At 43.0% G+C, this 25,869-nt stretch overlaps 4 protein-coding genes across 4 annotated transcripts in view; all 4 read right to left on the bottom strand.

Moving 5' to 3' along the window:
* Positions 1-319: 319 nt before the first annotated feature.
* Positions 320-5,967, bottom strand: LOC143006197 (thrombospondin-type laminin G domain and EAR repeat-containing protein-like). The gene is made up of 13 exons (XM_076157549.1): positions 5,579-5,967; positions 4,814-5,037; positions 4,404-4,735; positions 3,889-3,979; positions 3,635-3,791; positions 3,379-3,510; positions 3,219-3,289; positions 2,765-2,926; positions 2,447-2,654; positions 2,086-2,318; positions 1,239-1,417; positions 962-1,063; positions 320-728 (listed from the first exon to the last, which is right to left on the bottom strand). The coding sequence occupies exons 1-13, from the start codon at positions 5,661-5,663 to the stop codon at positions 575-577; spliced, it is 2,130 nt and encodes a 709-aa protein (XP_076013664.1). The 5' UTR covers positions 5,664-5,967; the 3' UTR covers positions 320-574.
* Positions 5,968-7,955: 1,988 nt separating this feature from the next.
* Positions 7,956-11,651, bottom strand: sumo3a (small ubiquitin like modifier 3a). The gene is made up of 4 exons (XM_076157643.1): positions 11,505-11,651; positions 10,531-10,659; positions 10,348-10,419; positions 7,956-10,164 (listed from the first exon to the last, which is right to left on the bottom strand). Exons 1-4 carry the CDS (start codon positions 11,523-11,525, stop codon positions 10,102-10,104), a joined length of 285 nt encoding a protein of 94 aa, XP_076013758.1. The 5' UTR covers positions 11,526-11,651; the 3' UTR covers positions 7,956-10,101.
* Positions 11,652-12,424: 773 nt separating this feature from the next.
* LOC143006403 (pituitary tumor-transforming gene 1 protein-interacting protein-like) lies at positions 12,425-16,638 on the bottom strand. Its single transcript, XM_076157850.1, has 7 exons — positions 16,396-16,638; positions 15,468-15,520; positions 14,933-15,041; positions 14,495-14,597; positions 13,982-14,047; positions 13,275-13,321; positions 12,425-13,170 (listed from the first exon to the last, which is right to left on the bottom strand). Exons 1-7 carry the CDS (start codon positions 16,490-16,492, stop codon positions 13,136-13,138), a joined length of 510 nt encoding a protein of 169 aa, XP_076013965.1. The 5' UTR covers positions 16,493-16,638; the 3' UTR covers positions 12,425-13,135.
* Positions 16,639-19,616: 2,978 nt separating this feature from the next.
* The window catches only part of myo10l1 (myosin X, like 1), a 30,259-nt gene continuing 24,006 nt past the window's right edge, over positions 19,617-25,869 (bottom strand). Inside the window, exons 26-44 of the mRNA XM_076157660.1 lie at positions 25,614-25,737; positions 25,338-25,479; positions 24,695-24,799; positions 24,491-24,586; positions 24,311-24,404; positions 24,141-24,196; positions 23,698-23,840; positions 23,362-23,556; positions 23,039-23,196; positions 22,835-22,955; positions 22,243-22,391; positions 22,002-22,150; positions 21,662-21,869; positions 21,435-21,571; positions 21,226-21,349; positions 20,784-21,137; positions 20,513-20,689; positions 20,125-20,316; positions 19,617-20,041 (exon numbers count right to left, since the gene is read on the bottom strand). Coding sequence (XP_076013775.1) covers positions 19,937-20,041; positions 20,125-20,316; positions 20,513-20,689; positions 20,784-21,137; positions 21,226-21,349; positions 21,435-21,571; positions 21,662-21,869; positions 22,002-22,150; positions 22,243-22,391; positions 22,835-22,955; positions 23,039-23,196; positions 23,362-23,556; positions 23,698-23,840; positions 24,141-24,196; positions 24,311-24,404; positions 24,491-24,586; positions 24,695-24,799; positions 25,338-25,479; positions 25,614-25,737 — 2,829 coding nt within the window. The 3' untranslated portion in view covers positions 19,617-19,936. The remainder of the gene's footprint in view (positions 20,042-20,124; positions 20,317-20,512; positions 20,690-20,783; positions 21,138-21,225; positions 21,350-21,434; positions 21,572-21,661; positions 21,870-22,001; positions 22,151-22,242; positions 22,392-22,834; positions 22,956-23,038; positions 23,197-23,361; positions 23,557-23,697; positions 23,841-24,140; positions 24,197-24,310; positions 24,405-24,490; positions 24,587-24,694; positions 24,800-25,337; positions 25,480-25,613; positions 25,738-25,869) is intronic.

Here is a 25,869-nt window from a genome sequence, read left to right as displayed (position 1 = left end):
GGTAATAAAAACTACATTTCCTACAAGTCTCGCGTAGCGCCTTATCAGCAAATATGTTAGTGAGGCGCCTGAGTGTGTGGGGGTGGACAGAGTGAAGCCCAGGGCCAGGTGTGCAGCTCTGCATTCCACTCCAACTCTTACACCTGGTGTAAGTCTCTGATTAGCATTGAAATCACTTGGAATGAAATCCTGCACACTCTTGATCCTGCAGGGCACATACTTGCCCACCCATGTTCCATCCTTAAATGCTCTAAATGCGTGAAATTACTGAAGGGGAATGCATAAACACCTCTTGCGTAAACTTGTTAACTTTCAGGTTTATTGTAATTGCAATAATTTATGGTCACATTTTGATTTATATAACACATGCAGTCACAGGCAAAAGATCTCATGAGCAAAAGTTACCATCAATAAACAAATATTTAAATATTTTTCAGTACTGTTTTACAGGATGTTTGATTACTTACAAAGGCTGTCTTGTGTTATTCATTTCTGTCAGAAAATATATACACAACATACACTAACGCATAAAGGGATGAACATGCACGTACACAAAGGCTCTCCGCTATTTTGACTAGTAGGTTTTCAACTTGAACACTTTGATGAGCGGTGCTTTGGCACTAGAGTACATCAGATAGGATTCTCCTTCAGATCTGAAAAATTCCCAGTCGCTGCATCCAATAGTTGGAAGCCAATGAACAGGAACAAATCCTTCATATCCCTGCCACCTAAAAAACACAACAAAAGGAATCAAACTAAAGGTGCATTCAGCATGCTTAGTTAATCCACACAAGTGAAAAGTGTTGGTATGCTTTCATAAATCTTGCCCCCAGAAGGAAAATAAATCTGCATTACTATTGTAGGTGTACATAAAATGATTTCATGACATGTACCACCAACTTAGCGCCAATAAAGATGAATTATTTCACACTGGGAGGGGTGGTGTTGACAAGTTGAGTACCTGTAGAGAATGCTGTTGAGAGAGTAGGATTCTCCGTTAAAGGAGTTAGCGACAACCAGAAAATATTCCTCCCCGAGGCTGAAGAACTCCCAGTCCACTGCACTGCACAGAGAGAGGGGAGTATGATTGATGATGATGACAAGAGGAAGAAATGACAGGAAACAAACACCGGACAGATTATTACACAGGAAGACCTCATAGTCCTGAATGGTGCATGTGTGTCTGGATGCATGCATCTGGTTTTCTCTCTATAGGTCTAATGTTTACACATTTGTACCTGTAGGTTACAATATCCTGAAAGCGGACAAACAACTGTCCATTCATGTCCAGCTCGTAGATAGTGGAGTTGATGGCGTAACGACTGGGTCCGTTACCATGGAGTCTGTCTCCATTGGCAACAACCAGAAAAACTCTGCTTCCAATCTGGAACATTTCCCAGTCTGTAGCACAGAATGTCTACATTGACAGGGATGAGAAAGATATACAACAAAGGGTGTCATAAATGTCAAGATTCAACATTTTCACTTAGTTCTAGATGATTTGAGATGATTCATTTCCACCAGCCTCAAGGTGTTCATGTGAGGATCACATTCACATGTGGAGTTCCCCGAAATCACAGATATCTCTATGGCTTTTCATATGACTATCAACATGTCAACGCTCACCTGAAATGTGGCTAGATTCAAATATATGATTCACTATCAGTTACGCGTCAAAGCCAATATCTCTCCAGCAAATCATGGCTAAACACACATTCTATTTTTGGCCTGTCTTTAATGCGTGGACGCGGCTGTTCCTCGCTCAACATCTCTCTTTCATGAGCCTGTTATCTCTCCCAGTCTGTATTCCCTTCCTTCTATGTGCACAGACAAGAAGGTTTTTCATACTTATCCCAAAGATACAGATCTTTTCAGAGGAAGTCAGAAACCATCTGGTGAGCACATGAATGGTATGAAAATCTAGCAGAAAAACGCTCCCACACATTTTCCATCTACTGTCAACTCTTCTTTGTTGTTGAACTATGTCTAGTTACTAAGCACCTATTGTTGAAAATAGTGATATTCATAAGGATTTAGTTTTTACAAAGGTTTAATATATTCTGCCATTTCTTGTTCTTCACATACCTTTATTGTCTGGAAGACCTGGAAGGTTCCATTGATCCACACATAAATGACAGAGTCTACATAAGTGGTCACTCCATCAAAAGCATTTGCAACCACGAGGAAATGGTAAGGTCCCACAGTGAAGAACTCCCAGTCGTAGGCCCCTGAGGTCTGCAGCATCTGGTGAGCCTCAAAAGACTTAGAGAAGCTGTTCCACTTGTAGATCACACTGTCTATTGTGTGATTACTATCTCCTGAAAAACAATCCAGAAAAAGTAAGAGATCGTAACAGAAAGATCATTAAGTCATTTTGCAGTATTTTGCTTTATTTGGGGGATTTTTACAAATTAACTCCTAGTCACCTGAGGGAGTAGGTTCTTACCTTGTCTATGATTGGCCACAGCGAGATAGGTGTCTCGATTGATGTGGAAGGCCTCCCAGTCCCGGGCACAGTGCGTTTGTAGGGACTGGTATCGCACAAACCGTTGTCTTCTTTTGCTCCACTTGTAAACCACAGAGATCTCTGTCTCTGACATTTTGTTAGGCTGTCTTGCCGGCACTCCCCCAGAATTAGAAACCACCAGAAAGACCTTGAAGAAACAACAAATCAAAGGGAGTTTGAAAATATGTTCTTAACTCTCTCAATAATCCTACTGGACCTTTATATTGTATGCTTGAATGTCATGCCATATTGTCATACCTTCTTTCCCATATTGAAGTGTTTCCACGCCACAGCTCCATAGGTGCTAATGTTCTGGTAGAGCTGGAAACCTGTGTTGGTCCACAGATAGACAGCAGACCCAGGCGCTGTGGATCGGTGAGCCATAGCAGCCATCAGACCCATGCCAGGAACCTGAAACACCTAAATATTGGATGAAAGAAAAGGATTTGATGATATATTTAGTATACTTGTCCAATTGTTAGGTTATCTTTCTGTCTATAATGGGAGAAAAATACCCTTAAACAGCAGTGGGTGATTATTGTCACTTGAGAATCCCCTCAAGGTTATCACAGATCCCATGCGCATCTGACTTGTGAAGTTCACTTACATTACATGATTTTACATACATACAACATTTTGGCATTTTGGTGTCGGTGTATGACAAGTGAAAGTCATGTAATTAGGTTTCTATGAATCAGAGATGAACGGATACCTCTATATCGTTAGTTTCTGAGCTGGTGGTGAGGACTTGATGTTCCAAAACATAGTCCAGTCGCTTATGATCTAAAGAGAAAAACATATTTGTCAATTCTCACACCAGGATGAATAGAAACTTGCTCATGAGTGGATGTCTGATGTCTGATGATTCTCACCCTGCAGCACAGTGATCCACATACTGCCATCACAGAGGTAGAGGCCTTTCCTGAGTGGATTGAACCACAGCTGACCTCGTAGCAGCTCTGAACATGATCGTTCCAACCCCACTGACACTCGCTCGTCTGCCTCTGACAGATTAAAATGAAAGCACACAGGGACAAAGACGAGTTCATGATCAGAGAGCAGACAGGCAGACAGAAGTCTTAGATTGCACTGTATCGTATGTCTTGTGAAGTGCCGTAAAGACGTTACCATGAGAGGGCAGAGAGCCGCCAGCATCCTCCTCTATGATACGCCGGTCTAAGAGGAGCGGTGGCACTGACAGAGCTGCTAGTTGGGGGTTAGAAGAGGGGCAGATCTGAAGGGTGGCATCTGAACCTGGCACCAAAACCAGCTGCCGGAGCAAACCCTGTGCAAGGAGCAAAATATTAACAACTCAGCAGTCTTGCAGTCTATTAAACTTAAAGTCTATTAAACTTAAAGAGATGAGGAAAAACAAGTCTTACTGAGAAAAGACCTTTCCATCTCCCCCGACTGCCAATATGGAATTTCGATCTCTGAATGTTGAGGTCTGAAGGGAAAGGTCTGGAAGGAACCCTGGTCACAATGTAGGATAGAATTCTGTTATAATTTGGCCCCAAATGGCTTTTACCTTTCTAAATCAAGCAGAACCCTCAGCAATTAAGGCTGACCCGCGCATTCAGAGCAGAGAGGTAAGCGGTAATGTATTGTGTAGGTAGTATAGGGGTGCTGATGTTCCTCCCTTCTGTGTGCCAGAGGGAGTTTCCACTAAAACCATCTATCAAATACCGTCAGACTACTGTGATATGCCTGCAGGCTGAGAGCAGATTTGGAGCAGTGCCATCGTATTGTGGTGAAGGATCTACTATGCCTTAAGGGAATATGGAGGGAACAGGAAGAGGGGATGATGGGAGTATCAGGGTGTGAATGGAAGAAACTGCAGCAAACATAAATGGAAAAGCTGTACAGGAAAAAGAACAAAACATATGAATAAACTCACATTTCCTGTGGTGAGCTGCAGTCCACTATGAGCCTGACGTGTTGTTTACTAACAGACAGAACTAAGGTATGCCACTGGTTATCAGCCAATGGGATGCCTCGAAACATCCAGTGCTCCACGACCCCTGCGTGACCTTTGAAAAGAACATACAATCGGGTTCTGGAGAGCCTCAATCCCAGGATGAGCCTCCTGTGTTCTTCATCCCCTTTCACTCGCCTCTTCTTCCCCACCTCTGTGTCTGCCTGTTCTCCTTCACTCCTCTCTCTGCTGTTCCCCTGATCTGATTTCTCGGAATTTCTGGGCTCCATCACAGAAAAGATGTATTCATTCCTCTGCAAGACATGAGGCAAACCGTTCAGACTTACTCAATCTGGAATATTGCCACAATGAACCACTGGGTGACGCTTTACCTTGGGTGCAATGTGGGTGAGCTTTAGTGTCAAAACAATGGAGAACTCCTGGGGGAAGAGCTCACAGTTGGCAAGGACCTGGGAGGACGGGAAGATCATAGAAGACTGAGGGCTGGAGAAATGCACACCCCTCACCCCTCCGGCTTGCCTCATGTGCACCCCTGGCAGGAGCTTGGATGTGTCCTTCTCGAGAATAAAAGACAGAAGATCCAGAGGGAGCCGTTCTGAAAACAACAGGAAGAAAAGTGTCAGGACGTCACTCAAACCAATATACTCCCAAACGGCTGTGCCATAAACTAATTAATGTGATGGCATGATTGAGCTGCTGAACCCCACAGTGTGTGAGAACTAGCCCTGGGTGATAGTGGAGAGACAGTAGGGGGTTTAGGAGGGGTTATTATTAAGAAAGACACCATTTGTGAAAGGGAACGTTGCCCTGGAGTAACTGCTAGACAAGAAGAGTACACCCTGTTTGTCCTGCAATTCTGATTTGCATAGATTTTTATGTGGACTCAAACATAATGCAGTGTCTGTACTCGTTTGTTGGTGTTAGTTTGAATTAATACTGCAATACATACAGACATTCCCATTTCCCTGTAATCAGACTCGCTCAGTTGGAATTAACCAAAGGAATTTCACCTGCAGGGGTTTCCCAGGATTTAGATGAAACCATAAACCATCCACTGAATAATCATTAACTGAAAATCAGAAGCTTTGAAACGGACTCCGCGACTGGATAGAAATATAGACCAAAGAGAACCGTACCTGTGCATCGTCTCAATGTTTCTGTCGTCGTGTCGGTGACCTTTAACGCCAGGAGCAAGAGCAGCACGAGTATCGGTGATGACATCACAGCCAATCAAAAATAGTCTGTGTAGTTCAGTTGCCAGCTGGCCCTGATGCATCCATATCAAAGCAATATCCCTCTGAAGTCTTCGTCTTACTTCAGCAGATTCACTCACGACAACGCTGTATTCTTCAGGAAATCAGTCCAGGTGAGCATTCTTAGAACATCTTACTCCAAATAAAAAAATGTCTAGTCGGCTAATTCTGTTGAAAGTCATCAAAAGTATATCGGTTACCTAATGTTAACATGTACTTATATATGTAAACAGCAGAAGTCAGACAGTCCCATAGCATCTGAAGTTAGAGAAGAATCCATTCATGTGTGTGAAGTCTCCTGCACCCGCGCCTCCTTTTAAATACCTGAGCCATGCAAATCACTAACCAGCCTGTCAGCCATCCTCCCTCAACCGCCTCTGATGACACAGACCTGCCAGAGGGGTGCGTGTGTGTGTGTGTGTGTGTGTGTCTGTGTCTGTGTGTCTGTGTCTGTGTGTCTGTGTGTGTCTGTGTCTGTGTGTCTGTGTGTGCATTTGACCAGATAATTCAAACAAATGTTTATTTGCATAAAAATAAAATCCTTATGTGTGACATTTTTCTTTTTAGTTTTCATGAATGACATAAACACCAGCAAATGAATTTCACTGTAGAGATAACTCATGTTTTGTTTTGTTTGCAAAGTTATTGTGATCACAGATGTATTTTACTGAACAACTGAGCTTGTCCGGAGTTTTCCAGCAGTAAAATTCAGTTCAATCCAAAATGTTCTTTATGCCTCTTTTGCCTCTCTCGACCTTCAAAGCACTACATTGGCTTTATTTGGGGGAAAAATGACTTGCTAAATAAATAAATATAAAGGCCATTAAAAGTAAAACAAAACATCTGTGACCTTTGGTTGACTGATGGACAGATGATATGAGCTGAGCTATTATCACATTATCTGCTATCCTATAGTTTATTACTTCAGATACCTAGGAATGTGTGTGTGTGTGTGTGTGTGTGTGTGTGTGTGTGTGTGTGCGTGTGTGTGTCTAGCCTATCTGGCACCACTGAACCCAGCAGTATTAAATTCTGTTTTCTTAAATGATCAGCAAATATTACCTCTTGAAAATGCAATGAAGTCAGTAGACATTGAAATTAAGAAAACAATACAGGAGAGGTTTGTTATGTTATCAAACCTGGGTCAGATTGGTATTTTGCTAATTTGTAATTCACTGTACCCTTCTTGGAGCGAGCAAATTAAAGGAAAGTATATGAGAATTAGCTGAATCGTAGATTAATCATCAAATAAGTATTTAACTCTGCCTATTATTTGGTCTGTTGGCTCAAAATCGCTTATGATGTCATTAGGAGTAGTGTGTGAGAGAAAACAAACACCGTCTCATCCTATGTCAGATCCCGCAGAATCGTATATTTACAAGGCAAATCCACTTTCTATCTCACGAGGTCACGGCGACACGTCACGCACTTCCCGTCGCTCTTGTCTCTTCGTATCCATTTGTTCATCTTTCTCCTCCCTCCAGCAGAAAGCACCCACGTGTGGTTTCAGACAGATCCGTTCATGAGCAGCATGTCTGTATGTAGATAGATAGCTCACCCGGCAGCATGCTTTTCCTTATTCCTGCTTCGACTCATCAACTGCTGTTTATCATATAAATCTCGATTATCTATCTCTCGCTGTTCCAGTTTCTACGGAATATAATCTTGCATCTGATTTATCGGCAGAGCTCGGGGGTTCAAAGCCAGACCCGCACTTATGCAAAGCATCTTTGGACATTAATATAACAAAGATGATAATCAAGCTGCTGAAATCAAATCTTCCGATATAACTGCTGCATGTTTAATAATAGTTGGTACATGTTTCCTTACGTTTAGACAGGTTTAATCTCATTTACGTGAAATCCAGTGTATTTGTGGCGCAATAGCCTCTGTTCATGATGACTCAACAGCACCATCTAGCTGCCGACACAGTACTACAACCACACACACACAGGACGCCTCCATCCATACTATAATAATTACATAACTCGATGCTACATTTATCCGCCAAATGGTTTCAGGCATATAAGTCGCCACGTTAATCGTAACTAATCGTTTGCTCTTTACACATTTATCAAAATTATATTTATGTAACACAAGTACAAATGGAGTTCGTGAATACAAAAATGACTTCATTTTTACTTGTATAGCTCATAAAAAAACGTCATGCCCATGGATGAGATTTTAAATTTTTGAATGACAAATTATTTAACCAAGATCTAAGTTTAGTTACATAGAGATGAAGCTTGTGACACAGAGCCAGAGTACCAAACTATATTTATTGTATACAGTAGTAAAAGACCACAAATAATGTACAAATCAGTAGAGAAACAAATAACATGACAAGACCTGGGCCCTGCTCTTCATACATTACGCTGTTTAACCGATCCAGACTATTAGTGTTACAGTCACTTCAAAAGATGCTGTTTATGTTTCCTCAAACACAAGTGGAAGATCAACACATCCCCATGTCAGAGCGCCTCTAACATGGGGATAGACGATGTGCTGTTGGCTTGTTCAGTTGCGCTCACGTGCCAAGTCTTAAGCTCCAATTATTGTGACCAAAACGATTTTATTGTATTCTTTTATTTGCATATACACGTACTTTCAGCTAAACCTGCATCTTCCATACACCAGAGGGTCTTTGATGATTTCGCAACATCCTTCATGAGTTTGAAAATCAGTCAAATTACCACAACACCGATCAACTGGTGCCACTAGGAAAATAGAAATAAACTAACTAAAAAAGGGGTAAAACACTGAATAAGGCCTGCGTGTTTGCTTCCGTTTAAAAACAGGTTGCTTTATCAAAATCTTCAAGCATTAAAGTCAATGCTCCTATCAGATCAGCGACAACCGACTCAGTTCTACACATACAAAGAGCAGGGCCCTGTGGGTACAGAACACGTATCTCCCAAACCCCACTGGTTAACCTCCCATATGCAACAGACTGCATGCATCACTCTCCCTTGTAGACACACATTGCAGACACTCGTCACCATTAAGACATCTCCAAAGCTGACAAACGCTGTGGTTTAACAGCCTGTAGCGTCAGGTGAAAAAGTGTCTTCAAGATATGATAACAAAAAACCTGTGACGTGCTGACTTTTGTTGGATATCCGTGCTCGGACTGGAGGCAGCTCCTTTTGCCAACACACATCCAGAATCAGCTGTCACATCAGCCTACATTCAAGGACAACAGAGGATGAGACATCTGACCCCTCCCCCCTCCCCTGACAGTGTTAAGGAACCTTCCAGTCAGTCCCACCCTCAACCTTCACCCCCCTCATTGTGAAGTACACAAGAATGCTATAGGGACTGGCCTGCTTCATCGGAAAACAAGGGGGGGGGGGGGGGAGAGAAATGATATTCCATACCAGGAAAATTCCCTTATACTGCCTCATCCCACCCGCCTTCCAAGACAAATTAATAGTTCCTCCCCAAAAAGACAATTTCATGAATGAACACGCACTGTGGATACCCATAAAGAAGCTCTCATTTAATTTGTAAGAGTAAATTACCATTAAGGAAACACTAAATCATTCATAAGTTGACAATTTAACCTTGCATGTTGTTTTCAGAATGAACTATTTACAGGAAATAATCTAAACACGAGTTCAGTCTTTGGAGTATTGGTCCAGGCCCCACGACATTCATCTAAACATCCACTCTGACACGTCTGTACACTAAAGTAAGTCATAAGCTCTCTGGATGTTAACTCTTAAAAAGGAAATACAAAACATTGCAGAACTTCTTTAGCAAAAGCACCTAAAAATGCAGAACAATTAAAATACAATGACAAGAGATTCTGGGGGGTGCGGGGGAGTCACTGACAAGAGAGAGAGAGAGAGAGAGAAAAGAAATCAAAGTGAAATGGAAGGCGGGTGTGTGTTAAGTTCACGTCGTGCTTCCGCTTCAAAAACCATCTTTCGTGTTGATTGACAGTGACCCCGCCCCCTCCCCCTCGTATAGAGTCTTAATGTGACCCCGGTGGATAAAAAACATGTTGAACTACTGAATAACACACACTTCCACTGGAAAGTTAAGAAGCGAGAAGCAGTGACGAACCAGGGACAGCTGTGACGTTCGGCTGGTCCAATCACAGCGAGCGAGCGGTACCGGAAGTAAACGTGTCCTGATTCACCGACAGAAAGAACCGCTGACACTCACAAGAGAGTTTAGTCCTGGATGAGACAGTACACACACACGCGGGCACACGCACACACACCTGGCACACTCACGGACAATTCTGACGGAAATATTTAAACTGAAATAATAATAATATTAATAATAATAATAATAATAATAATAAAGACTGAGCGGAGCAATGGGGGGGAGAGAGGAGGGACAGTGATGGTGGCTGGGGGGCGTGGTCTGAGGGTGGCCGTCAATTTGATGGGAGGGGCTTAGCAGTGCCCACCTGTCTGCTGCTGGAAAACATCTATGGTGTCTTCATCCTCCATCTCCAGCTGAGAGGGACACAGGAATCAAACAATCACTCAAAATGAAGTGTCAAGGGATAAATTCAACCCTTTTAATATGAGACTTTAGTGGCAATAATAACGCATCGCACTTGAACGTTATTCCGCCGCACAATTCCACAGTGTATGTGAGATTAGACAGTATAGAGGCCAGCAGGCTCTGTTTCTTACCTGTGCAGGCGTGTCCGTCTCATTGATCGGTTGACCATCAAACCTGAATCTGATCTGCCTTATTGAGAGTCCCTGCACAGCACCAGAACACAGTTTAGTGCACAAAACAGTGAATCCATACGGAAATATAAACAAAGCGGCACAACATTACCACGTGGACCAAAGAGCAGATGTTTAGCTCACCTGTCGTTCGCAGTACGCCTTCATTAGTTTGCTGAGGGGTGTGTGCCTCTTGATTTTGAACTGGACCACTGATCCGTCCTGACCTGCGACCTTCAGGTTGATGTGATCGTTCTCAGTTTTCACTCCCTCCTGCGGACAGAGACGCGATGAGTCGTATACACGTTTGAGCGGCAGGTTAAGACATCAAGAGCGAAGCGTCAGCAGAAGAAATGTGGCTGTTATGAAAACAAAGTATGTTAACAGGCCACGAGCTGCGTAGCAAATGTCGCTAACTTAACGGTAATATTAGGCCAACAAAGGATGAAATAGCGACATGTGACGAGTGTTAAGCACGGTAGAATTTAGGTTTACAGTTAACAGCATGGACACAGTAGAGATACGGTAGGTTGTTCTGCAGTCACAGATGCTACATTAGCATGGGTAGCTTCAGGCTATGTAGCTAGTAGTTATCATGCCGGCCCAATGCAGGAATTAGCCACATGCTAACACGGCTAGCGCTCCTGTTGTGTTGTACTGGAGCCAAACACACACAGAAAACATTGAACGTTACAGTTATAACGCGGTTACATTCGCTTTTTTGATATAGTGCGTCATTTGCATTAGCGCCCTATTGTCGCTGCTGCAGTTGCGGCATTTGCGGCGTTGCGGACGTAGCGTGGCCCCGTTACGACAAAGAAAGATCCGCAAATAACAATCATGGTGTAATTGACATCCCGGCACATAATATTCGGGTTTGCAGCAGTTACGAGGGGATCGTCTACATTTCCAACAACTGCGTGATTCTGGAGGCATAAAAACGAGCGGAAAATGGATGTGCGGGCACTCATTCATTTGCGAAACAAACACTGCGCCGATTGATAGAAACGTGCAAACCAGGCCATCTTAGATTGCACATTTGAGGGCTGGATTGGCAGGAACAATACCATCAATGCACATCCGGTCGTCTTTAAACCAAGATAAGTATAATCTCTTACCTTTGGTTTATCCTCTGACATCTTGGCTGTTTGTGTGAAGGTTTTCAGGATAATCGGCTAATTGCAGATTGGGTCTTTCTGCCGCCTTCTCGCCTCTCTTCTTCTCCGTTGACCGGGAGCGCGCGCGTGGGACTACCGTTACAAGCCGGCGATTGGCTCATAGGTACCCACGTGACGTGAACTCGCGGGAGCGCGGACTCGGGAGCGCGCGTCAATGCTACTATACTCGATCACGCGAGGTGACAAGCCTGCCGGCAGGGGGCACTGCAGCCACCCCCCTCAATTGACCCTTTTCTTCTTCTTAGGAAAAAAGAAATGTAAGCTGCACGAAATTGCCGAATTTTAGATTGCAACAACATGCACTGAAGCGCCACTAGATTTGTGCAACAATAATGTACAATTTTGTGAAGATTTACTTGAAGTTTATATCTACAGTGTTAATTATGCTGCAGCCTGTTGGTCTGGACTGCAACTTCACATTTACAGGACGTCATTCAATGAGATATACCTTGTGTACGTGGCGCTACTCCTCTACTGTCGTCATTTACAATACGTTTCATCACGTTTCAATTGTTGGGGTTGCAATTTTACATTTTCTTCAATAATTCACAACACGATACTACTGCAAATGCAGTATTGAGAAACACCAATGTAAAGACATCCAATGCCTCAGACAGATGTCGACACATTGAGAAGTGATGAGTCATCACCTCTCAATGTGTCGACACAGAGATTGTTATCAGTCTGTTTCAAGATTTCACGTTTGTTAAATGTTCTGCAAACTTTGTTGACCACACGAGGGCGCTTAGACACCTCCAGCCTCGCAAATTACAAGCTGCACTGTGGATTACAGTATTTTACGTCACACACAGTTCACACATTTACCCTCTACAAAAAAGTACTTGGGACACAAAAAAAATAAGGTAAAATCTGTTGTTTTAATTTAACTACGATACAAGTATATACACATAGTAAAAGTCCAAAGTGTTGTTGGCAGAACAAGCTGTTGATGGGGTGTGTACTGCACGTTTGTATCATTTCTAGATAATACAGACTATTTGATTTCAACCAAGCTATAATCTGTTCAAGTAAAAAAAAAAAAAAACATTAGATCAGTTCAGAGTGCAAATATGTACATTTCAACTTGGAACAAGGTATCAATTCTCTGACCTTGATGCCACGGGTGAATCAGTAAGAAAAGTTCTGAATGTAACAGATTTGAATGAGTTATGGGACTTCATTGTTCAGCAGGAAAACCAAATTATTTCATCACTGTGCCATTCAAACTAAGGCTATTAACATCATAAATAGATTAAGACTAATGTTGTAGAGCCACAGTATATTAGCCTCCTTAAGTCTCCACTGCTGCTTCATTTCTACTCTTGCCTTTCTAAAGTCTCAAATCATAAAAGTGAACACAATAATCCTTAAATGGACACATGCCTTTGTTGGATGGAAGGAGCTTCCTCTAGTAAAACAACCATCACCGATTGTTACATTTGGTTGATGTAAGAAACAATTTAAATTCATTCTCAGGTCAATGTCTGGGTGATTTGCCAGGACGAGAGGTCAGAGATCCAGGCAAAACAGGAAGCTCATAATGAAGAACCTCTAGATCAAGGATTCTACCTTTAAAATCTGGAGTACTGGTTTTGTCCAGTTAGACCTAAGGAAAGAGAAAACATGCAGGCAAGTCAAGCAGTGATTGAAGGAAGTATTGTGTATAAAGCTCAGAGCGGGAGACGACTAAATGTACTAAAACAAGCTCACCATATTTGCTCCTGATTTCTTCGTGTCTTTGTTTCATCTCTGCTTTCCTGGAAACAAAAAAAAAAACATTTCTGAGAGAGCACTGCAATCACTGGAAATACTTCCAGAGGTCATGTGGCATCAAACCAGTTTGGGCTGCTAAAGCTTTGACGTGAGCATTCCCGAGCATGCCTTTGTGTCGAGCTCTAAAGGGAACTGATATGAAATGCAAACCAACAATGCAGCATGGGCAGCTGGCACGACAGATATAGGTAAACAAAGAATAGCACCATTGGGACACTACCTGAACACGGAAACGGCACAATGGCGCCGTAAGAAAATATAACGTGTTCATTTATAAGTGCTGAGGTATGTCAACATGTAGGCTGTTACACTGATAGCAGGAATGAACTGCATCCAGTCCCGCATCAGAACTGTTCCATGCCTATACTGTTGCCTATGTGTCATCAAATTCAATGTACGCTGTGTTTGTTATATCATATTCTATATTATAATTACTGTCAGCTTCCTGTTTTTTCTGCATTTTCTATTAGTGGAGTGGTGTATTATGAGCTTTCACAACAAGATGACATCATTTCATGTAAACATAAGGTCCCAATGTGTTTTCTCCTAAAGTATAAAGATGTCTAAATATAAAAAAAGGCATTTGACAAGGATATCACAGTATTAAACACCTTGCTTGTGTTTAAAATAAAATGGTTCCTCACCTTTCTTCTTGCTTGGTCTTGGTCTTATTGGCTTGTCTCTGCATCTTGGCCTCAAACCGTTTGGCTCTGAAGTACACAAACACAAGATCAAAGTTGAGTTAAAGTTCCACTGTACTTCCACAATGAAAGAGGACCTGAAAGTGTATTGAATCAAACATTAGAGACAACAGGGATTTATTACGAGTCTGACCACAAGACTAACAAGAGGTTGCTGAAATCTCAGTGGTCAAACACTTCCTCAGGTCTTTCATTTGACCTTCAACACGTCCAACACGTGCTTGCTATTTGTAACACAATACTTAATAGTTAATACATTTTTCTGTTGCGTTCTCAAATTTGTTGTTGTTTGTTTTAGGGTAAACCTACAATTCTCTTAACATTTAAGCAGTAAAAATGTGAAATTTAGAGTTACTTTGTGCACATTTGTGTATTATCCATAACACCAATAGTCCCTTAGGTAGGTAGACATTAAGTAATGTCTGACCCAATTCCTTGACTTAAACAGACACTTACCCAAAGTTCTCGCACTTGCAGCAGCAGAACAAGCAAACCAGGAAAGCGATGATGATGACTCCGCCCACCACTGCAAAAACGATTATCAACGTCTGGAAGTTCACTGCAGGGAAACACGGTGACAAATGTATTCAGGAATGCAGGTTAAAGGGCGTAACTTTAACATTTAAAGGAGCACTCCGCAGAGTTTACTCATTCAATTGTGGAAACACCTGTAAGGAGATTCAGCATCCCAAATAAACATTTTGATAGTCATAACGGTCAACTCTTCTTCACTGGCCACTCTTTACACCCCCACCCCACCAGTGTTTCAAAGCTTTTATACATTTCTTGTCACATGCTCACTGTGATCTGTCAACTGAATGTGTAATTGAATGTGTAAAATATGACTTTTCGCTTCAAGGTGTGTGTGTGTGTGTGTGTGTGTGTGTGTCTTACTCCAGCACAAGCCCCAGCGTGCATCATTCAGTGGACAGACCGAGTGCGGGGGCAGGATGGTCTTCACTGGGTAGGTTATGCACATCTTTGTTTTAATACACCACAGGCACTGTAAACAGTACACAGGAGGCACAGGATGACCACAAACAATGGACACACAGATACACTGAGGCCACTTTATTGTGACGTTTTGTTGAATCAATGCAGTCTTACATAACAGCAACACGGGATTTATACGATATGGTAAAACTTTATCATCCAGAGGGAAATTGCTGAAATTATAGCAAGGGTGTGGGCTTGTACTGGATTCTATGTCAGTAGCTGATTGTGTCCACTCAGTATTTTGGGGCAATGGTATGTAGGATACACACACAATGGTGAAAAAGGAAACGGTGGGGAGGGAAGATCAGGTACTCCCCAAACCAGTTTTACAGGTGTAGAAGGTGGAGCAACTGACTACGCGCGCACACAGACGCACGCACACACACACACACACACACACATTTCCCAAAAAGCCCCAGAACTCTTTCCTTACCGACACATTCTGCAAACATTGCTCACAGCTTGTTCCATTCATATCTTCACATGCTGAGGATAAAAAAGAGTTTAAGTTAGTTTCCAAAGAAGATTCCAAAAGCTTACTGGGAGGGCAAACACACAATAAATCTCATTTGTGTTTTGATATGTTCTGTTTGCCTTAAGAAAAGCAAACCGGCTGCTCCATGAAGACAAACAACAGTGACTTTATTCAAGGAGAGATCAGCTGAAATCATGCAGAGTAAATGAGGCCTGTTGTTTAGGGCTCAGAGGGTTTTTTGAAACCATGGCTAATCCTCCTGGGATATTTCCCATAGAAACCAGCGACAGTAAACACACCGCAGAAGTGTAATGTTGTTACAGGACTGCACTGGACAATAGTTTGAGTTTGTAGCTGAAAAACTAAGGTGGAACAAACAAACTGTGACCCTGGAGGACCCCACTTCTTTGTACTTTTAGGTTTATTTACAGTAAAACAAAGACCTGGGGTGTGTGTGTGTGTGTGTGTGTGTGTGTGTGTGTGTGTGTGTGTGTGTGTGAGAGAGAGAGAGGGGGAGAGGGGTGATATTGTGAACAGAAATCAGCTTCAAGTTCCTGCTGAAAAATCTGAAACTAGAGACACTACTGCATTGATATTACGAAAACAATTGCGTATAGTTCACAATTGTGTACCATCGAAATATATAAATTAGTAATGAATTCATAATTAAAACCCAAAACAATGAAACCAACTTGTTTTGGTTTGCTTTATGTCCTCTTTTAGTTTAATCCGTCAGAAAAAGGCTAAAACTCAAGAGCCAAAACCAGAAGAGGACTTCATTTGCGATTATTTATAGTTGTAATTGTGAATAAAATGAAATAGGCGCTTATATCAAAAGGAGTTAACATTTGTAGCACCAATTGGTTCTCCTGATTTCCTTCCTTACCTGCGCCAGGTGCAACAGATCCACCGGACGACTGAGCGTGAACAGCCGCCAAACCGATAACGAGCAGAAGAGCAGGGATTAAACTCCGGGAATCCATCGTAAAGAGACTTTATTCACTCAGTTTTCCGTCTTTGACAAACTCCGCCGTGTGTACAACACGAGGAAACGACTGCGTGATCGTCCCAAGGAACCAAAGCTCTCGCTCTAGCTGCTGAGCCTGAGCAGCACGTTCATTACGCACGGGAGAGGAAGAGGACGCGCGCGGGGCGCGTGCGTGCCCAGCCCTTCGACGCTAATGACGTCTGGCACCACTTAGTAAAGTCACTTTGTATCTTACGTTCAGAAAACACCAAATTATAAAGTTAAATTGTACGTTCAGCTGTGCTTTCTAACGCGTTGTTGAAAAACGGTGTTGCCTTCAGGGACGCTCAACACAGTATCAGGGTCTACACTTACTAAGATAAACAATAATGATGACGTCAAATTTACAAGGAGATGCCATGATCTAACACCAATGATGTCATCCGATAATACAATACACTTGACTAAATCTACTTCCGCCTTACATAAACACAAAAACAACCAAAGACAAAAACGTCTCGATAATTTCCAATAATTTATTAAAGCATAATTTTGTAAAGCCAGTTACAAATAAAAAAAGAACAACACATTTCTCTCTCTTTCCCCCCCTTTTTTTTTAAACAAGCACAACGTTACAATGTAAGGATGATAAGAAGCATAACATAAGATAAGAACGGGCCCCACTCTGGCCGCCTGCGGCTGATAACAGGACCCTTTGTTAAAGTTGCCCTTGGTTACAGATTTGTGACCAGATTCTTCAAAATCTCCCCTGGAATAAACACTATTTTTTGGGGATTTTTAACAATCATTGATCACAAATCAGCAGTTGTGGGTAACCACTTCCTACTCAGTGTAGTATCAGTGACAGACAGAACCATAGATATAGAATAATTAAAACAGAGCTTCAGGTTCCTCAATAATTATGGCTTATACCTTTCTCCAAGTTCTCCATAAAACAAGTTTCTAGTGGAGCCTACAAGTCAGTTCTATTTATTCTACCTCTAAGTGCAGGATCCCAGTGGACTGTGTGTATTCAACACTACAGATAGACAGCAAACCAGTTCACCTCAAGTTCAATTCAGTGAAATATTGCTGCAAATACAAGCATTAAACCATGACTGTCCCCCGTGGCAGGTATCTACTGACACTGGAGTTAGGTTGGGCAGCTAATCCACAATTAAAAGTATTAATTGGACAGTGTTAAGGGGTTTTAGGTGGACTGTGTTAATACTTAATTTTTGTTTACTGTGTTTTGTCCTCTAGAAAAGTTGTCTTGAGGGTTTCTGCTGTCTACTTGCAGTGCCACAGTCTCAGGTGATATTAACAGATCAGTTCACAGTTCATATTCAGTCCAACATGCACGAGAACACACACACACACACACCCTCAAAGCAGTTTCCAGTACATGAAGTCTCATCAATCAGACATTTGTCATACCAATATCCTTATAGCATCTTATCCACTCCTCACACTGATTCCAAGATTTAAATACATTATTCACCCCCCTACGCATTTATCCCAATACATATAATACATATAATAAATAAATACCCCTATACCTCCCCTCTTTCCATCTCATGCTCTTCCCTTAAACTCATGTTGACATCAGTTAGTCATGTAACATCTTTTTTTTTTCAAAAGTAATATACTCACTTCTCCTCTTTGTTTCTCATTTCCCTTTTTTTAAGTTCCATACACTATGTCTTTATTACACCATCAACACACACACACACACACACACACACGCTCACAGCAGCATTCCAAACACAGCACTTCAGGGTGGTTTAGATAGCAGGGGGCATACAGGAATAATAGTAGCATCAGTAATAAAAGACACGATCATTTTTTGCTTTTAGATGCATTACAAGTTACATCACGGCTCTCTGTCGTCAACAACAATGTGAATGATAATAGCGTGACAAGGATACATAGTACTGCATGGATCCAGCTGGAGAGTGAGTGCCACAGACAAGAATAATAAGAAATTGATTAAAACACTACGAAAACAGACGGACGTGACCACCATGTCAGTCTCATTAAGGTTTGTTTTGCCGATTCTGATTTCCAGAGAACACCGTGAGTCACATTAATGGCACAGTCAGTGAATGATGATACAGTACTGACATATATGGACATACAGCAGTCATCAACACCATTCACATACACGTATTTTACAAAAGAGTTGTCACATTGCATTTTGTATGGCATCTATATACTGTACAGTGCAGTGGCCACCAAGATTTGATCCTTATAATGTGACATATACAGTACAAAACACATGTTCAATTTATGTGTACATGTGAGTATACAATAGAGTTATACAGTGTGTGTTATAGTAATATGTAGACACTGATAGGAAAATGTTTCATCTCATAATATTCGTGATATTGCTGCCAGTCATTCTTAGGCCTGCTATCCTTTCAAGAGTGAGTGAGAATACTCATGCACAGAATCTCCTCATCAAGCTGAGCCTGACCTGAGAACCTCTGAAGCAGAATCCTCCCCGCCTTCTTCTCAAGAGGGTCTGTGTGATAATAATATTTGATCAATATTTAAAGCCACATCCTTTGGCTTTGTTTTCCTCTTGTGGCCACACGGTGGCACCGATGTGTGAAGACGTGAACACTATATCATTGGACGGGCAGGGACGTACACTATATTCACTATATTCCGCCCTGAAGAATAGAATGTTCCGAGTCCTTTTTCTCAGACACAATAGGTGTAACATAGCCGATGTCACATACAGAAAGAGAGATGCAGTGAGAGAAAGCAAGCAAGAACAAATTCGGCATCATAACTTAGTACCAATAGAAAATATGGGCGAGGACAAACGCAGATGAAGAGAAAGAGAGAGACGCCAAAATAGGAGAAGTGAGAAAGTATGAGCCGGAAACAAAGTGAACTGAGAGAGTGTGGCTTTGTTCTGTGTGGCAGTGCGCAAGGGAGGAGAGCCGCCTGGGACTAGAGCTGGAGCTGGATCTGGAGCTGGGAGGCTGTGTGGACGGCTGAGCGGTTGTGCTTGTTTAGTTATTACTGAGTTTGGTCCGTTGGGTTTAACAGGGTAAAGGTGGAGTGTGCTTGAACACCTACATGCAGGACTACAACTGAGGTTATGTACTTGACTTGAAGAACCGCCCCAAAAATACATGTGGTTTCTTTTTTCATGCTTGTTCATGTTTAAATAGGTATCTACTCAATTCCCACAACATCTTCAACCTTATTATCTCACGTGGATCCTGGGCCTGTCGAATGTGTTTTTGGTTTCTGTGGCCATTTTTATGCTTTTTCCCACTTTTTTCTATTCCATTGTAGATACTCATCCCCTATTCTGGATTCACGCTTGGGTGATTGGCTGATTGGGCACGGCTGCCTCCATCCGAACCAACCAACCAATACGGGAGACTGAGGTTTCTGTTGCCTTTTGTTGGAAGAAGTGAGGGTTCTGATTGGCTTGTGGTGATCACCTGCCCCATGCACTGGAAACACTGGACACAGACATGATGCTGCAACGTTTCTTCACCACCATGCTGATGTACGCTTTCATGATCTTGGTCATCTCTCCGACCTACAGAGACAAAAACAGAGAGACTGTTAGTGTGTGTGCACGTCCGTCAGTGTATGTGTTTAAGCCCTCAAATGAGCTCTCACCAGTGGAGTCTCAAAGAACATCTCCCGCTCATCCACGATGACCTTGTAGGTGCATGGCTGTGAAGCTCCAAAGAAGGTGATGTGTTCATACTGGAAGGTCTCCAGCGGTTTGGGTTCTCCTCGCTTGTACACAGATACGTTATCGGCACTCACGCTGAGCCACAGATCGTGAGGGAAGCCGCCCTCTTTACACTACGGAGGCGGGAGAGAAAAGGGAGGGGGAAAGGAGAGGTTATTATTACTGTCCAGCTGTCATAACCCAGATTAGAAAATGTTCTGAATCGTCTTTGACTGTTACTGTATGCTCATAACTAAAATCTTTGTGAGCAGCAGAGGGCAGCGTTTGCCCTTTTTTTGCCCTGAGTTTTATTTCTTCTTTTTGTCTCACCTCCACGTCAAACAGAGTGGATCCATATCCAGGCCACTCTTTAATGATGCTCATATATTTCAGCATGGCTTGATGCTGAGGCATGCCCTGCAGCCGGGTCCACTTCTCCAGAACGCTGGCCCGTGTCGCTGACGTCTCCTCCTTCACCCACATCTCCAGCATCTGCTCCTCCTCCACCTGGAACATACAGTCCCATAAGTCAATCAATGAGTCAATCAATCAATTAGTGATGGAAAGTTCATCTGTCATTTATAAAAACCTGTGAATTCACTTTCTGCTTCTTCAGTGATCCAGTTTTAAAGCTCCTCCTCAAGGTGCCGTCCAGGAAGCTCGGGGTCTTCCGTTTCTCAGCCGGGGGCCCCACGATGCCCTGCACTCCTATTGGGCCCTTCCCTTCCGCTGTTCCTCCGCCTCCACCTCCTGCTGCTCCCCCTGCCACGCCCGCGCCCGGTTTGGTGGAGTGCATGATGCGATTGCGGAGGCGGCCGATCGGGTAGACACTTCCCAGGCTCCACCCGGCCCGACTCGCACCATCACTGTGTAGATACTGAAGACGTAGAGCGGCCAGGTGCTGTAACGTCTCCTCTGAGGCTGGGAAATGACCGCTAATAAGAGACTCATGTGCCTGAGTGAAAGAGAGAAATCATTTGTTGACCTGAACTCTCTTCATATTAAAATGTGCAGGTGGGCAAGTACCCGTGCAGTAAACTCACCTGCTCAAACATGAATGCAAACTCCACTCCTTCTTTAGGCATGCTCTCAACATCCAAGAAACAGTAAAGCTTAAAGTAGAGTTTCCATTCTCCTTCCTCCTCTTCCTCTTCACTGCCTGCCAATCTGGAAAAAAAGATCAAATCATTTAGCAGAATTCACTTTTGACTCCTCCAAACAATTCAAATCCACGCATTCAAATCTCTCAAACCTCTCAAACTTGGCCAGAACATCAGCCACAATCACTCGGCTTTCCAAAGCGCGGTCTGTGCACGAGTTGTGTTCAAACAGAGAGAACAGGTTCTTGCTCTCCTCCATGGCAAGACCTCGGATCAGCTTCTCCACCACCTAGAGACAAACAGGATCATTACATCATTTGATCTTGCACTCAAGGCACTCAACAGCAAATGTGATTGAAACAGTCAAACTGATGCGCACCTCTCCAGCTGTCGTGTGTGAGTTGATGGAGATCTTGCACGAGCCTCCGCCGTGGCAGTACACGGTGGTGCTCATCTCCTGTCTCACCAGCAGGGCGGCGATCTCCTCCTGAGAGGGAACAAACTCACGAGTCTTGGTCTTCTTCAGGGATTCCCCAATGAAACTGGCGTAACGCTCAATCTCAGTGCTGGGGTAACGCTCGCGTACCCTGAGAAATACCACAATACACACACTTAATTTATATTGTGCATCAACAAACAATATATATATATCCATACCCCAAACACAAACTGTGCAATTTAGTCAACACACACACACACACACACACACACACACACACCTCTTAAGGTGGAATCGTAGGTATCTGAGGATGGCTCGGCTTGGTAGGAAGGTGCAGCTCATGCAGGTGAGCAGGTGCCAGTGAGCCCGATTGGCCGGGCTGTTAGGCTGAGGCACATGATTGGTCTGCTTGATCACCTGACAATACACCTGAAAAACAGAATATTGAGGGAGAATTAAGAATTTATCTTTTCCAGGGACGAGCAACATATGGAGTCCATGGATGAAAAGCAATAGATGACCTCATCCCTGAGAGGACGCAGGTCCTGGCATGTCTGCAGGATGCCCTGTATAATGGGCACCGTGTCTGCCAACGTCTCCATTTCCTGCAGTGAGTTAAACACTCGGACCGCCTCGTCCTGCAGACTGGCATAACCCTGCTGCCTTTGGACTAAGTACAGAAAGACAAAAATAGAAGAAACAATTACAAAAGCCAATAAATGTTCATTACAATAGCTTTAATAGAGACAATAATGTATGAAATAGCCTAATAATTCCAATGATTACGATGATTACGATGATTATGACAATTAAGACTAATATAAATAGACATTCTACAATACACAGTATTTGTATCACTTTTTCGCAGCATCAACAATGAATAAAGCAAAGCTAAATAAGTAAGCAGTTAAAAAGGAAATTCTGTTTCTGATCTACAGACGGCATCACCATGCATGAATACTTCACAAGCTGGGGAGGAGGAAGAAGAGGGAGAGGAGATGATGATGTTTGATGATGATGTGCGAGCTGAAGACTCCTCTATATCCTGTCTATATGTTGTTTTTACAGAATCTCAGCTTTCCGTTGGGCCTGCAGAATGGGATGATCACTTACGGCTGGTGACCTCTCCATACGGCAGTGGGAGCAGAGGAGCGTGCAGAGGGTGCTGGGTGTATCTGAGGATGGGGTTCCTCCTGTACATCTGCTCCACGATCTCTGGGTTCACGCTGTTCTCCTGAGACGACACGGGCAACCGAGGTTAAAGGTCAATTCACGGACGGAGCTTGTTGAGGTGTTGTGCGTGTTTGTGCGTTTTACCTTGATGTCTCTGATGAGCTGCAGCGTTGGCGTCTCTATGGGGGTCTTGCTGTCGATGACTCCCTGTATGGCTGCCGTCCACCTCATGGCCTCGTTTAGCATCTTGGTATAGAGGCGGTAAGAATGCTTCCTTCCATAGACGATTATGTTCCAGTAGCCTGCAAAATATGCGTTGCAAAGGACGACTTAAGTCTTACAATAAGTTTAGCGTGATTCCAGTTCAACACACTTTTCATTTTAAAGCAAAATCCGCTCTCATCTAATCCCTGATTAAACTTGCTCTTTTTCCCTCTCCCTCTCTCTCTCCTTTTCTCTTCCTTTACCTGTGTCCTTGTGCACTCGTTCGTCGGGCTGAATGATGGAGCAGAGCGAGTTAAGGACCAGCGTTCCCATCTTGGAGGAATTACGCTCTGAGCTTTTGTAGTAATCCAGGGAGTTATGAGTCAGGACGAACCAGCGCTTCTTCAGCTTCAGGGAGGTGCTCTTAGCATTTGTCTTCATCTCCTTTTGGAGCCAGCCTGAGAGACGGCGAGACGGGAAAAGAGGGTAATGAGATCAAGAGGAAGAATGTGTTTTTCTGTAGCCATCTAAGTTTCGTGGCTTTGTAACCCTCAGAAATTCTAACAAGATCTTTGTACACAGAAGACAATGGTTTGTACCTCTGACTAGGAACTCCTGCCCATCTATCCTGGCATCTCCTTTGGGTTTCTGCAGCAGGGTAATCCAGTGATGCATCTCCTCTGGTGTGTCGCTGTTACAGTGGATCACTCGGTTGGCCGTGATGATCACAAAAGAGTTTGGCCTGCACGGGCAAAGAATCATACGGATACAGTTGGACTTTTTTGATTTGTCATACCAGGTTGTTCAAATCACAAAAAATATTACTGTACAATGAGAAATTTTGCACATAAAGGAAAACAGAGCGGCAAAGCTCCAAGCTGAGCTGCATTGCATTATGTTTCTATTGACACGACTGTTTGGTATTTCATTGAGAGGGACGGAGTGTAAAAACAACTTTTATAGCTGAAAATTAATTGAATTGTCAAACAACATTTACAGTGCGTCATTGTTTCACCCTTTTTAAATGATTGATTCAGTTTACCGATCAGGGTTGTCAGATGCGCATACAGAGTCAATCAGTCCGACGTCAAGAGTGCCCTAAAGGAGGAGGGAAAGAGGAGAAATGGAGTATTTGTATCATACTTTTACGGCAAGGTGTCAACAATTATCAGCTGATCTAACTGCTGCACATTCATTTCATTCAGAACTGACCACAGCATTCTTTGGGTTGGCCTGTTCGTGGGACATCTCCAGCAGCTGCTCAGGAGTGCACACACGCACCTTGCTGAGCACTTTAAACCAGCCGCTGTACAGACACACAAAAAGTAGATGATGGTGAAAAAATACAGTGTATTAATATACTCTCATATTCAAATTGCTCCTTCTCCTCACCTTGCATCCTCTGGAGACTCTGCAAACACCTGATAGGTCCTCTCATCTGTCACAATGTTGAGTGCGTTCTCCTTCTCATGATTGTCCACGATCTCCCTGTTCAAAAAAACATTAAACACGTATGAGAAATGCAGCCGTCACCTAAGAAACATAGTACTAGTGACAAAAGGATTGCACTTCTGTGTTTGTGTGTGTCAGTCTTACTTGGCCGCCCGAATGTCTATGGTTCCCTTCAGCTTCTCCTCGCTGTCGTTGTCGTAGTACATGAGTTTGCTGTCCCTCAGTACGAACCAACGCATCTTCCAGTTTCTGAGAGAGGATGGGACACCACGAGAATAGAGCCATTACAAAGCTTTCAAAGACTCTATCATCAGTTCTCCCACCACATTACAATCTGTATTAAGGAATTATGAAAACAAATACTTGGATGAGATGTTGAACAATTGGGAGGCAATCACAGCGCCTCATCCGGCATTCATTTACACAATTAAAACTTTAATTATAATGATATTGGTGTACGCTGAGTAACAAACCTTTATTAAGTGATTGTGATTTGATTTGCTCTGCTTGATCAGTAAACTCTCCACCGGCTTACTAGCTGTGTAAGCATTCTGTGCACTTCCTCACCCGGTGTGCTTCCTCTCTTAAACCGATTAAGCAACCACTTACATTTGTCGGAATCCTATTAAATCCATCCACATATACGGCTTACTTCACATTTTGCCAAAACAAACACTGAATTATAGCAAAACACGTCAATGTATTTAGTGAGACACATGGCAGCAGAGATGTTTGGATCAGTGATGTTTAAAATTGCCTTCAGGCTCGGGTCAGTAACAACTACAACAACCTGCGGGAGAGAGTGGAGAGCCCTCCTCCTTTCTTGTAGAGCCAGCCGGACTTCAGGGACTCCTGCTTAGAGCGGAACCACATAAAGGTCTCGTCCTTCAACACACACCAACGCCTCCTCCACGGGATCATCAGACCAGCTGAAGAGGGAGGAAGATGAGAGCACTCAATGGGAGCGAGCCACAAGCAAGAATGGAAAGATGGAAATAGTTTCACTGCCATCGTCTTCTTTATGTGGACAATAAATCAACACAAAGGTAAATTTCAAACTCACCTTTCATGTAGAGGTAGCTGTGGAAATAGGGCGGCCCATTTCCATTGAGCAGAGTCACCCTGCCGTTATGCACCTCTTCATCAGTGTCCATCAAGCCATCGTGCTCATCATCGCTGTCGGCATACTGCAACACCACACACAAGAACGGATACGCCTCTTAATAATGAGCTCACCTTATAATGGCGATATTGTAGAAAACCTTCAAAAGCCAATTCTCAGAGAAAGACAGAAGCTGTAGATAGAAAGCTGTGTAGGC

Source organism: Genypterus blacodes, unplaced genomic scaffold (assembly GCF_046128005.1).
Source record: "Genypterus blacodes isolate CSIRO-AG114 ecotype Tasmania unplaced genomic scaffold, CSIRO-AGI_Gbla_v1 ptg000073l_1, whole genome shotgun sequence".
NCBI classification, from domain to species: Eukaryota; Metazoa; Chordata; class Actinopteri; order Ophidiiformes; family Ophidiidae; genus Genypterus; species Genypterus blacodes.
This window is presented reverse-complemented; position numbering and strand designations above follow the sequence as displayed.